We start from the raw sequence: 12,653 nt of genomic DNA, 5'->3' as shown, positions 1-12,653 counted from the left end.
ACGTTTCTCCAACATTGGTGGCGTGATGTGTTTAAAGTCTTGTTTCGAATTTTCGACAACATGAAACTACCAGACAGACAGATAGATTGGCAGGAGGTTAGAAAACTGTCATTATTTTGCTCTTATTATATGGCAAGCGTCACTTCCGGCTAAATGGCGCTTTGATTCGCAGAAACATTTTTCCGGTCCATTATTCTCCCGTAATCGACCACGTTTCAAAACGCGTAGTTTATAATATGTCGTTATTTTGGTCTTATTGTCTATGATTGCCATAAACACACATTATATCGCAAAAAGTCAACTTAAATACACGACTATCCAGTTCCACATGGAATAATATTCATTTCATGTGTTCATGTCTATCCACCTTCATTCCTCATTCACTCATCCATTTCAATTTTGTATCCACTCCATTGAACTAAAATACATGGAACGCTACCTGTAATAGAAAACCGTAGTAACTTTTTGAAGCCAAATTTTACACCCAGACACGCGGGTGTAGTTCAATCAATTTTCACTGCGCGAGAGAACTCAAAACACTAAACACGCGTGTGTCTGGATGTAAGATTTGGCTTCAATTATTTGCTTCATGTAGCGTTCCATGTATTTTAGTTCAATGATCCCCTCATATCTTCCTCTATTTCTTATTCACTTCTATCCACTTTCATTCTAGGGTCTCTACTTCATTCTCTATCCATTCTTATCCTCTTGCATTCCCTATTCACACACCGATTTCATTTTGTGTAAACGATTTGTACCAGTATGGAAGTTTTGAAACACTCGTTTGTGAAAGTTACCCACCTGTAAAGAATGCTTTTGCCTTTAAAACAAGAGGGAGTAGTTTTAAACTACGGGAAGGTCGTTTCCTTTACATAGAATAAAGTCCGTGTATAAGGTGTTGTATTTTCTCGTTATAAAATGAGACATCAGCTGAGGTTGTTTTGAAATTTGTGATGTTTCTTTATAGAAATCAGAATGGATGACAACAACTTGTAATCACGCTCAATCTGCTATCATCGATGTTTTTACTCAGTATTTTGATATTCTTGCTGAAATTTTTCTTGATAATATGTATGGCCATCTAAGTGGTGTCAAACAAGGTAAGCTTGAAATTACGCAACGTGTTTGTGCTTGGCATATGCCTTGGTGATTGGTTCGTTGTGTCAGAACCAATCACCAATTGTGCTTTGCTCGTTCATTCAATACATGTCCTGCCTTTCTCGTTCATTCAATATGTCCTGCTTTGCTCGTTCATTGGTGATGTCCTGCTTTGCTCGTTCATTCAATACATGTCTTTAGATAACGAGCAGTTAGCGTGGTCTGGTACCAATTGTTTGGAAAATCTCGTCATATCCATTGGCAACACGTTCTCCGAAGACGTCTGGGAAAAGACATGTCAATGTGTAAAGACGATATTTGAATCAACCGTACCTCACGAACTATTGAAATGGTGGAGTCCACCCACACCTGATGTCACTCCTCCGTCATCACCACTCAAGGTAAGTTACACTTAGGGCCTGATTATATGGAGGCGAGCTGCCCCGGATAGCGAGCTAGCCCCGATGATTTCAAGGGATTGAAAAGAGCCAAAACTTCAAGGTTAAAAATTACAAATGTTTGCGAAGCACCACACGTCATTCTGGTTGTAATTCTCAAATTATGGCAAGTTGGTTGTTTTAATTTTAAATGTTTTGCGTAGTTATTAAATCAGAATTTTGTGAAATTGCTTGAGAAAATTTATCTGATAATAAGTATTGAATCGTTTCTGTAAAATTTCACTGTAAATTTCAGACAAATTTTCATAACTATTCTGTTTGTTTTATGTATTTATTACCTTTAAAATTGACGTATATTGTAGATAATGTTACCTGTCGACCTGGCGCTGTTACAACAAATGGCTGTAGAAATTTCGAGGTCCGAATAATCAATAACCTTACCCTGTTTGCGCTAGAAGAAGGTTTTCGATTTCTTCAACGCGTTCCAGGCGCCTTTTCTAAAAACGCCATCACTCATTTTTGGCAATGGTAAAACGAACACGGTAGAAATGAAAAGAATGGCAAATGAAAAAAAAAGATTGGCCAATGAAAAAGAAAGATTGGCCAATGAAAAAGAAAGAATGGCCAATAATACAAATAGTACATTAATATAAATTTGCGACATAGCAATACTTGACATTACTCCTGTGTTATAAAACAAACCTTAATCATCGGAATATCGCTTCTTCTGGTCGTCAAAGGCATAAAATCGATTTCAGCATCAGACATAAACATACTAAACGTGTATGGTTGCTAGGCGAAATTGCCAATTGCATAATTAGTTTTAATTAATTAAGATTTTTGTCCCAAAAAAAAACGACAAAATCTACCAACGGTTGCAGTATAGTTCTTGACACAATACCTTAGTCTCACTAAGCACATCGTAGTTATTTATCTCGGTTGATTTTTCCTCGACTTTTTCAGATGGCGAAACATCATCAGACTCAATCGACGATAAACTCTGATGATGTTCCACAGAAGTAACATCCTCCGATGGCGCGACGGAACTTTCCGGGAAGTTGGGAGTTTTTTGAGAACATTTCTCAGGCGAGTTCATTTTTTTTGAAATACCAATGGACTTCCACAATAACTAATCCAAGGAATAAGCTTCTCAATTCAACTATGATGATGTTGTGCACTTTTAATCGTTGATAAAAAAGGGGGAAAAATGAAGCAACAGAACATGCAAATTCTTACTACAATTAGACTGCCCCACCGTCTTTATATGATTTCAAACTCAGAACGGGGGGGAATGTTTCAGTTCATTCCACCAGATCTGGGCAAAAACCTTGCATACTGCTGGGAAAAATCTTTCAATAGAAATTCAGGTGTAAAGTCAAGACCGCTGACAACAGTTTGCATCAGCCAATCATGAAGACTGCTGACAACCAGTTTGCATCAGCCAATCATGAAATGGGAAACTACTATCAAACATCTTTCTCGCAATTCAACATGATCGAATCCAGTTAATATTCGACAGATAATTCAAAGTTGTTACATAGCAGTATATTGCAGAAGATCCATTAAAGCAAATGCGGTATACATCTGGGGCCGGTGGCAGAAAGGCCGAATAGCGCTATTCACTGCATTGGAAATTTTTTTGAACGTTCAAAAAGTTACTCATAACAGAAAAATATAGCTACGATTTGAGCTGTTAAATCAATTAAACAAAATATTCTTTCAAAGATCACTAAATTTCGTTTTCGCAAGAAAAATATAAACACCTGGGGGGCGGTTGCACGAAGCCGCGATAGCGTTATCCATTGGATAGCAAAAATTTTGAAATTTTTAAAAAAGGTGTTTGTATTTTTCTTACGACAAAGAAATTTTGTAAACTTTGAAACAATATTTCATTTCAGTGATTGCTCAGATCGAATCTTATATTTTTTGCTTTTTAAAAGGTTTTATAAAAGTTTAAAAAAATCAAAATCCAATGGATAATGCTATCCAAGGCTCCGTGCGACCTGCATCAGTCATCAACAAAATTATTAAATTCCATACATCAAAAGTTGTTACGTACCTCAAATTGTTGAAGATTTAGAGATGTATTGTAGTTAGTTGTTTTCGCTAGGGTGTTGACGATACTTTTCTTCATTTTTCCAGCCATTCCCATGTCACCTGAGCCTGCTGTCCATTTTTTTCCACACTGCCGTGGCGAAATTTTCGAATCCACACTTAGACATCGACCAAACTCCATTTCATCTTTATTTTGCGATTGCTTATACAAGAAAAACACGAAAAAAATAGTAGAAAAATATCAATGGATTCGCCTGTGAGGGAATCGGGGGGTATCGTACTTCCCCTCGGTTATCCCGAAGATCAATTATGAGATTATCTAAAATGTGAAGAGACTTCAGGGGGGTTCGAAGTCGAGGTCGAAGCTCACAGCAATCAAAAGTATCGCTTGATAAAGAAGTACATAATCCACTCGATTCCCCACGCTCACTTTTCATCGATACTGATACATAAGTTAGCAATTACAAACCTGTTGCTAAGAAACGTAGGGTTACTGCCAAACGTTCACCTGCTGGAATAGAACGTCTCATGTTTGTATCTTTTTTTGTTATTAATGGCGTAATCAAGCTTTCTAGGACACCAAACGATTCCGGATCCATTCGTAGAAATTTTTTGTATCCATTCGAATCTGACAAGCGCAATTCTTTCACTAAATGCTGGTATGCCCCATACTGCTGTCTTTTTTTCATCCATTCTCTTATCCAAACAGTTCTTTTTTTCTGTCTTCTGCGTCGTTGTTTAATTGCTATGTATAAAACAATGGCAGCACAAGTAGCAGCGGTCAGGTCGTCTCCCGCCATATTTCAAAAACAAACAAAATGACTCCGCAAAGTTTCAGAAACATTTAGTTCGTTTGTCATGTTAAGTTTCTGAAAGTTTTGTATCGGAGACCATGTCTCGGAAACAAAAGTCTCGGAGACCACGTCGTGTGTCACAGGCTTTAGGCGCCATACCTGTATTGCTGTTATTACCGGCACAGTTGAATGTTGCTGCGTAGCTATTAGAGTTTACTTAGACCTTTAGAAAACAGCGAAGATGAAACATAACTTTTTATTATTTTCCTAAATACAAGCAAGTCAAAAAGAATCAATATTGTTGTTACCTACATAATTTATTGTTTTGAATTTTGAAAAAGGTTTTAAATCAAATTGCTCTCAATCGTTCGTTGGTAAAAACTCTATGCTCTCGCTTATTATAAAGTAACTGTATACGTCAGTGAGTACCCTACGTCAATTTTAGAATTACCAGTGATCTGGATCCCGATGTCCTTTGTTAACACCGTTCAGGGAGCCCCCTTGTAGCCTGATTGCTTGAATGTCCGTAGCTCTGACCATCTTGAGCCACTGACTGTGTTCATACAGTTACGCCACTATTCTGTGGTTATGCCGCTGGTTATGGTAATGATTGACAGGCTACTGGAAACAACATCAAATTTCGGGACGTGTTTTGCATTAGTTACTAGGCCTCAATCGGAATCAGCCCATTCCCTTTACTCCTCATCATTGTAGGCTTGGTTAGCACCCGTTTCACCAATTCTAAAACGCTTAAAGCGTTAGTTCTAATTTTTAGAAATGCGTTACGAAGCGTCAATAGAATGTATTCCGCGCATTCTACAAGATATGTTACACTAGGTTCCAGTTTCTTTAGATAATGTGTAGCTCTGTGCAGCTCCGTACATTTGGTTCAAAATGGCTACTCGCCCCTCAAAGCGATTCAAATCTTGCAAACTTCGCGTTCGATCTATCTCTACGAGTGGCAAAAAAATCACGAAGAATATTGCTCTGAAAGCTTCAAATCGTATTTCAAATGAATTAAAGTCAACAAATGTCCCTTCTAGTGCGATAGAACGACATAATTTGTATGAGTTTGATGAAGGTGAAGGTTACTGTGATGAAGAGCATGCTTATGCAACAAACTATCAGAACAGACGGGAAAAGGAATTTCAAGGCTGGCACACCATTCGAGAGTCTTTGTTAAACGGAAGAATTGAAGAAGAAGTTTTTCTTAACGAAGAAAAATGCTCTGAATGTGGTGTGATTGGGGTAGAATTTCGTTGTAACGAATGCGCACACGAAAAATATTTTTGCAAAGGTTGTGCTGACAGCACTCACGAAACAAGCAACTACTTCCATGTGCTTGAACGGTTTAAGGTATGGATGGAAAGAATAGAGATAAATTCAGTTATGATGACGTTTTGTGGTGTATAAGTTTGGTGATCAAACGTTGATTTCAATTCATGTCATCATGGTCATTGTATCATACATTTGTATAAACTGCTATTGAAACATAGCTTGCATTATGTTTTTAGGATGGGTATACATTACCTTACTTTCCCAATCATGGTATTCTTTCAGCAAGGCATCAGAAATCTTGCCATAGTGCTCAAGCAAGAAATGTCATTTGCATTGACCAATATGGTTTGTTTACTAGCTTAGATATAGTCACTTAATGATTGATAATTTATCAACCTTAGCATTTTGTTGATACATAAGGTCTTTGCATGCTCATTTTTTTAAATCAATATTTCTTCTTTAAATACTAGCTTCATGGTAAATTCTAAATTTTATTGCAAAGCTCATGTTTAATTACCACCTACCCTCTTTCTTTGTGATCTTTGTATGTTTCATTATGATGCTGATGATGATGATAACCAGAACTTGCAGTGTATTTTTTCAAATAGGCCGGCAACATCAGAAACAAATTCTGTTTTGTGAGTGTGAAAAAGATTCAATAACGTTAATAAGATTGAAACTTTGGCCTGGCAGTGCTACTCGTCCCTCTTTAGCTTTTCATTTTAAGATGATGGAGTTGGCTGAAACCTTACTTCTTGAATGTCATGTTTCACTTCGAAAATTCTGCGATGCTCTAAAAATATGGACAAAGTGCTCCTCTTTACCATTGTGGGTAAGTATTCATTTCAACTGTGTAAAAAGAAATACATGTGTACCTTCATTCTGTGTTGCCAACAAGGGGGTACTGTCCCCCTCCCAATATTTCTCCCACATTGGTCTTTATTTATAGAACTTGAAAAGGTGTGTGATATCAAACAGTGCATTGTAAGTTTAAGGGACATTTTAGGAGTGTTTCCCCATCTCTCCCTCCCCCCCAAAAAAATCCTGTTTGCACAGCTGCCCATGATATAGATACCCCAGAGCAGTGCAACAGCTTGTTAAAAGTTTGTAACAATTACTAGTTACCTGCCTAAAACATAGAAAAACTTGGTTTTCTTGAACTGTAACCTTAATCTTTCATAGAAAGGCACATTACAAAAGATTAAATATTTCACCCTGCTCCTGCTCTTGTTGTGCATGTGTATATTGTTGTAATTGTTTTATTTCATTATAGATTAAGAACATGTATTCAACACTGAACAGCAACTCATTTGATGAGTTTCGGTTTGTAATATAAATTAGTTTCATAAACTATAATTATTGTGTAAACTTAGATGAAAAGTACTGTAGAAAGACTGAGGGATGTGATCTTGAAGTCTCATGATTGCTCTGGTAATAGTGTATGATTGAATTTTTAGTGGTTTCTTTATTTGCAGGTATCATCGGCATTTGTTGAGAAATGGTTACCCGCTTGTAAAGCAACATGTCCCAGGGAGATATTTGTGCCCTCTTTGTCCCAAAGTACGAAATTTATAATTGTGCATCTCTTGCAATTCGTTCATAGCTAGCTTTCTTATTCTAAAAATTTAATAGACATTTGTTCTGCGGAGTTGTACACATTTAGCCATTAAACACAATATTTAAAAACAGTTATAGGGAAGTTGTTAATGTCTTCATTCTAAAAGCATCATTGTTATTCATTTCAGCCATTGATAGCCTGATGAAGCTGGTACTCTGATTGAATCAATGGATGCTTGTTTTGGTCTTGTGAGAAAAAACACCCGTTTCGCTCATTCTAAATGGGTATTACCCAGAGTTCTAAATTTTAGAATGCGGAAGATAGCCAATTTAGATTGCTTTCTGTGCCATCTGAAGGCTATGTTTGTCTCTCCTGACCTAAAATGTTTAGAAGATGGGATACCAGCAAAGAAAGCAGAATGGATTTTGCTGAAAAATTCTTGCTCGAGAGCCATGTATCCTTGCACAAATTTTGCAGCACTGTTGAAGTTGAATATCCTGAAATGCTACCTAGACTGGTATGTATTTCTCATAAACCTGAATTGTGCACCCATATGATAGTCTACCCATCAAATAGTGGAAATAGATGGGTTGTACTTTGCAAAAAAAATTTATTGAATCACTGTTATTTACAAACAACATAAATAATGTGTATTTGCCTCAAATAAGGTAAGAGCACATTCAAATTGTACATGAAGTTTCCTTTGCTGTTATAACTTTGTGTATTCAACCTTATTTTATTTTTGAAACAAATGCACAAGTTTACTAGGTGTTCATTTTATTCTTGTTAAGGTCAAAAACATCTATAATGTGTTAAACAATGGATCATTCGATGAATACAGGTATGTTATATGTTATAAAACAAAAGTCTATTTACATTTAATGTAGACCTAATAGTTAGATTATTTGTGTAGAGTAGTACAGTCTAACCTGTTTTAAGTACACACCATTGGACAACAGACTAGTGTCAGCTTAATGAAAGTGTCAGCTTGATTGAGGTTTCATCATGATACTTCCATTATTATTAGCTATATGAGATTAAGGTTTGGATTTTACACAGTATCTGCTTAGTACAGGGTCATTTAATACAAGAGGTTTGACTGTATATATTATATCATTTAAGAATTTGATTTTTTTGTCAGATATTTCAAACACCAAGTCAGATCATTAAAGTTCATACAGAAAGACCTGATTGATTATAGAAATTGCCCTCTTTGCCCACAAGTCAGTATTTGATTTCTTTTTTTCTGCTATTTGCTTTGTGAACTATTTTAAATTATATGTTTTTTGTCACATATATTATCAGAACATTTAAAGTTGTTGTGAAATATGAAGTGTTACATGTTTACCATAAAATTCGTTTCATTTTATTAAAGAGCTTTGTTTGCTTTAGACTGGTGAGTTAAGTGTGGCCATTCATTCCATGGATGCTTGCTTTGGTCTCTAAAAGTTGGCAGGGAATAGTTTTGCCGTCCCAAACCATGGCTGCCTTAAGTTTGCTGATCAGGATGAAGTAGATGATTTTGTTGATCATTATAGCAAGTCTAATAACAAAGTAGGAGAGGTAATTATTGCATGATGAAGGACTTTGAAGCCTTTTCAAAAGTATTCTGTGAAGGGGAGGGAGTGAATAGTTTGAAAACAAACTTTATATGTAGTCCAATGAAAAGCAATGGCAAAGCCAGCACTTTTTTACTTTTACATTGCAAATATTTTTGTATTAAATCACTGGAAAAACAATGAATGGATTTGATTTTCTAAAGAAATTATTAACAATTTTGCTGACAAATTTGCATTGTAAGAGTAAAGATTGGGCAGGGCCCTGAGAAAAGTAGGTCTATGCTTCATGCAGGTCCATGGGCCCTCATACATACGTAAGTAGCTACGTGGATTTAAAATCAAAATTACAAACAGCCAATTGTTTTCTTTTCCTTTAATTTATCATGTCTATGCATGGTCTATGACTTGATTGTGTAAACTGTCATGTATTTTTTTATAGTAATAAAACAATTGTTATGTATGTGCTAATCTATAATGTTCTCCAACTTATTTTAGAGTTGTCAGATATTTAAGGCAGGAGAAGTTACAGAAGCACTTCACTCCAAAGGAAAAATCAACTGTTTGATGAAAAGGAGTGTTTGGTAGTTGTTGCAGTCGGCATTCACACCCTGGACGATTTTTCAGCACTAAATATGGGGAAAGGTTAGTGTCTTAGCCTTGGTTTGCACGTAATTATCAATATTGTTGATCTTTGATGAGGTTGTATGGAGAACAAATCGTCGGGTTATAATTTCTTTTCCTGTGTCAATTTTGAAATAAAGGGACAAAGGACAAAACGATTCTGTGCTAACGAGATCTATTATTACCCTTTAATAATATTTAGTGTCTTATTATTAATATTCAGAATTTCGTATTCGCTGTTCCTAATCCAAAGCATTTTAAAAGATGCTGACCAAAGTCCTGGTGTTGATTTAAAAATAATGTATGATATTGGATGTGTATTATCATCACATTTAAAGGTATTTTAATGTTGGCATGTATGATGTGGGACAAGTTCATTCACCAACTAAACTTTGAATAAATTGGTACCGTTCTAGGCAAACAAGAGGCATGACATTTTGTCAAAAGTGTCAATTTCGGTGCCGATATTTCATTGTTATGGACACAAGGCTTCATGCCAGGTAATGAATAAAGCTTTGTACCTGGTAATGACAAGGATGGATTAAGAGGCGGGATAGCGGAGGAATGTGCTCTCCTCCAACCTTGATTAGTGGAGATGGATGAGGAGTGGCATTTTCCCTAAGAAATTTATGTATATGAAACCATCAAGCGATCGTAATTGGGGTTTATGGAGCACAATTTCAAAAATCTCCAATCATTTTATATAAGTAACAAAATTTAACGAAAAATGTCTTGCATGTTACGGCAACAAGCAGCCACTAGAATCTTATCCAAACTAGAGCACCCCCTCCCTCCAGAAAAGTACATCCCTGGGTAATGATGTAGCGATTGAAGAAAGACAATCTTTTCTGCTCTGGTTTCTTCCTTGATAAAAAGCCCCCGTAGGTAAAATATTATTTTTTAATGTCTTCAAAAAAACAGGTCAAGTTCAGTCCTAGAAGGCTCGATGGTTTTGGTCTTACAGATGGTGAGGCTATTGAAAGGCTCTGGGCTTACCTTCGTGGGTTCTCAGCTATCACTAAGAAGATGTCTGCCAGTAGAAGAGTAGATCTTTTGACAGACGCTCTTCTTCACTTATCTCGAAGAAATTTTAGCAATGCAGGTGCTTGAATATTGTCATTGCTTTATGCGTTGACACAATGAAAATGTTTTTATTTGTTTGTTGCCCCTTAATTGTTTTAATTTTTTGTATATGATTTGTTTCAGGAAAATCGTTAACGTCGAAGCTTAAAAAATGTCTACAACTTAAAATTAAAACGCAACAAGAAATGAAGGATTTATTTAGCGAACTACCTGGTAAGTAGTTCTGGTAGGTTAGAAATTTCTTATGTTTTCTGTGGCCGAAAAGTATTTAAGATTTCTTTTTGCCTAACCAAACTCTCAATTCAATTTGCATCCAAGGAAATACGAATTTATTTTGTTTGTTAGTGACGTACGATCCTGAAATTGTTTGTCAGTGGGAGGCCAGAGAGAAGGAAATTATGTCAAGAGTCTACCCAGGTATATAATGTTATTCATGGCAAATAGTTTCATTCTTAACAATTCAGTCTGTAGGATATAAAGACATACTTTTAAATACAGAACATAAAGAAATCACGGAGAACTGGAAAGTGACGTACGTTCAAAAGCTACTGCATTTTAAACAACTAAGGTAGGTTTTTTAATGTACTAAACTGGCTGTTTCTCTATAATACATGCCTATAGACGTTTTAATATTTCTTTTGAGCCTAATTGGTGAATTATTAAATTCTTAGTGCTACATCATTCGGATGTTTTGAAGAAAACCAGGAGATAACCTCTGAAGATTACTCAATTCATCAGATGTCGAAAAAACTATACAGTATGTATAAATGTGTCAAAGCAATATTTTGCTTTAAAGTTTTTTTTACAAACGCGCAAAATTTATGTAAACAGGTTTCGAAAGATTTTAAAAGATATTGAACGAAAGCATTCTGTAAAAGAAAGATGGAAACCTGGTCATCCTAATTTTGACGTCGTTGCATTGCAAGTCATACAAAGAAAACGAAAAGATACTATCGGAGCTTTACATGGACTTTCCATAGAAAGGCATTTCTTAATAACATTGAAAAAGAAGTATGCAGGTACTGTAATGCACTGCAAATTTCGAATACTTGTAACCTAAGCTATGTTACCATATCTGTCTTTTGTTGTTCTTGTAAATGTTAATCTTGTATTCCTTTTACTTGTTTAGATGGTCAGAAAATTGCCACTCGCTTGTCCAGGCAAATCACCAAGATCACGAACAAGATGAAATTAACAATTGAGAAACACAATGCTGCCATTGATTCTCTTCGTGATTTTATAAACAGTTTACCCGATCGTCTGACATTTGACAAAGCGAAAGATCCTACATCAGACCTTTATGAGGGATTTGAGTCTGGTGAGGATGATATTCTAGGGGAAGCCTCGGTCCCAGTATACTCAAAGAGGAAGGCTATTGAAATGTACTTAATCCTAAAACGATGTGACGAGAAAGAGAAACTTTTAAACTTGGAAAGAGAAAGGCTTCTATTGTATTACACCAATCTTATCTCAAAAATTGATGAAGCGCTTGCTGATCTTAGTGATTTGAGCAGCGATGAATTCATGCTTGGTTCAAAGCATGAACTGATAAGATTTAAAACCAAATTGCGGAATGAGTTGTTCAGCTTGAAGAAAAGTTTTGAGCTTCCACTTGGAGAAACTTTTCTTCTCCAGGCTGAGATTGTTAACTTAACCAATGATGTTAACATTCCCAATGAATCTGAAAGCTCGCCGTATGAGGAATCCGATACTGAAGATGAAAACATCGAAGAGCTCTCAGAAGTGGACAGTAACATTGAATAGACGACATAGCTACTATTCGTAAACTAATAGCTACTTTCTATGTACTTATTATATAATGTAGTTGTTCACGTATCGAGTATAACTGATATCACGCAAACATTTGTGGTTTTGGGACGTCATGTTAGTGCACAGTTATTTTCTCTTCTTCTGTACAACACCGGAAGTTTTAACCTGTCGTTGAATTGTGAGAGAACTATGTTCTTTATTATTTATCAATGTCTTACGTGTAAGAGTTTATATGCGACATATATCCCAACCAATTAGCTCTGTCTACCCAACCCAATTCATCTAAAATTGTGAGCATTCATATCATATATAAAATAGCCGAGACGTATCCAAAGCTTTGTCAGTTGATCAACGGGGTCTGGGGCGAGTTTTTGAAAACACCGAATTTCATGATTTGTCCGTCTAAATCATCCAATTTGTCTTTTAACGTTACAAGCCT

The 12,653-nt window shown here is 36.0% G+C and overlaps 3 protein-coding genes across 6 annotated transcripts; all 3 read left to right on the top strand.

The window, feature by feature from the left end:
* Positions 1 to 1,069: 1,069 nt before the first annotated feature.
* Positions 1,070 to 2,074, top strand: LOC124459291 (brefeldin A-inhibited guanine nucleotide-exchange protein 1-like). Its single transcript, XM_047008782.1, has 3 exons — positions 1,070 to 1,100; positions 1,300 to 1,499; positions 1,859 to 2,074. Exons 1-3 carry the CDS (start codon positions 1,070 to 1,072, stop codon positions 1,922 to 1,924), a joined length of 297 nt encoding a protein of 98 aa, XP_046864738.1. The 3' UTR covers positions 1,925 to 2,074.
* Positions 2,075 to 5,218: 3,144 nt separating this feature from the next.
* Positions 5,219 to 8,606, top strand: LOC124459233. Of its 4 annotated transcripts, XM_047008742.1 has the most exons (9): positions 5,219 to 5,701; positions 5,860 to 5,968; positions 6,232 to 6,455; positions 6,897 to 6,946; positions 7,099 to 7,183; positions 7,379 to 7,698; positions 7,973 to 8,022; positions 8,323 to 8,404; positions 8,574 to 8,606. In XM_047008742.1, exons 1-7 carry the CDS (start codon positions 5,240 to 5,242, stop codon positions 7,995 to 7,997), a joined length of 1,275 nt encoding a protein of 424 aa, XP_046864698.1. In that variant the 5' UTR covers positions 5,219 to 5,239; the 3' UTR covers positions 7,998 to 8,022; positions 8,323 to 8,404; positions 8,574 to 8,606. The 4 variants fall into 4 exon arrangements, with proteins under 4 accessions (XP_046864698.1, XP_046864699.1, XP_046864697.1 ...); XM_047008743.1 differs by lacking the exons at positions 7,973 to 8,022; positions 8,323 to 8,404; positions 8,574 to 8,606 and having other exon boundaries at positions 7,379 to 7,465; positions 7,572 to 7,700; XM_047008741.1 differs by lacking the exons at positions 7,973 to 8,022; positions 8,323 to 8,404; positions 8,574 to 8,606 and having other exon boundaries at positions 7,379 to 7,819.
* A 786-nt stretch (positions 8,607 to 9,392) lies between these two features.
* LOC124459234 lies at positions 9,393 to 11,385 on the top strand. The gene is made up of 9 exons (XM_047008745.1): positions 9,393 to 9,439; positions 9,585 to 9,699; positions 9,778 to 9,861; positions 10,283 to 10,463; positions 10,568 to 10,657; positions 10,763 to 10,861; positions 10,943 to 11,012; positions 11,116 to 11,201; positions 11,276 to 11,385. Exons 1-9 carry the CDS (start codon positions 9,435 to 9,437, stop codon positions 11,290 to 11,292), a joined length of 747 nt encoding a protein of 248 aa, XP_046864701.1. The 5' UTR covers positions 9,393 to 9,434; the 3' UTR covers positions 11,293 to 11,385.
* Positions 11,386 to 12,653: the final 1,268 nt, after the last annotated feature.

Source organism: Xenia sp. Carnegie-2017, unplaced genomic scaffold (genome assembly GCF_021976095.1).
Source record: "Xenia sp. Carnegie-2017 unplaced genomic scaffold, XeniaSp_v1 HiC_scaffold_71, whole genome shotgun sequence".
Lineage (NCBI taxonomy): Eukaryota > Metazoa > Cnidaria > Anthozoa > Malacalcyonacea > Xeniidae > Xenia > Xenia sp. Carnegie-2017.
This window is presented reverse-complemented; position numbering and strand designations above follow the sequence as displayed.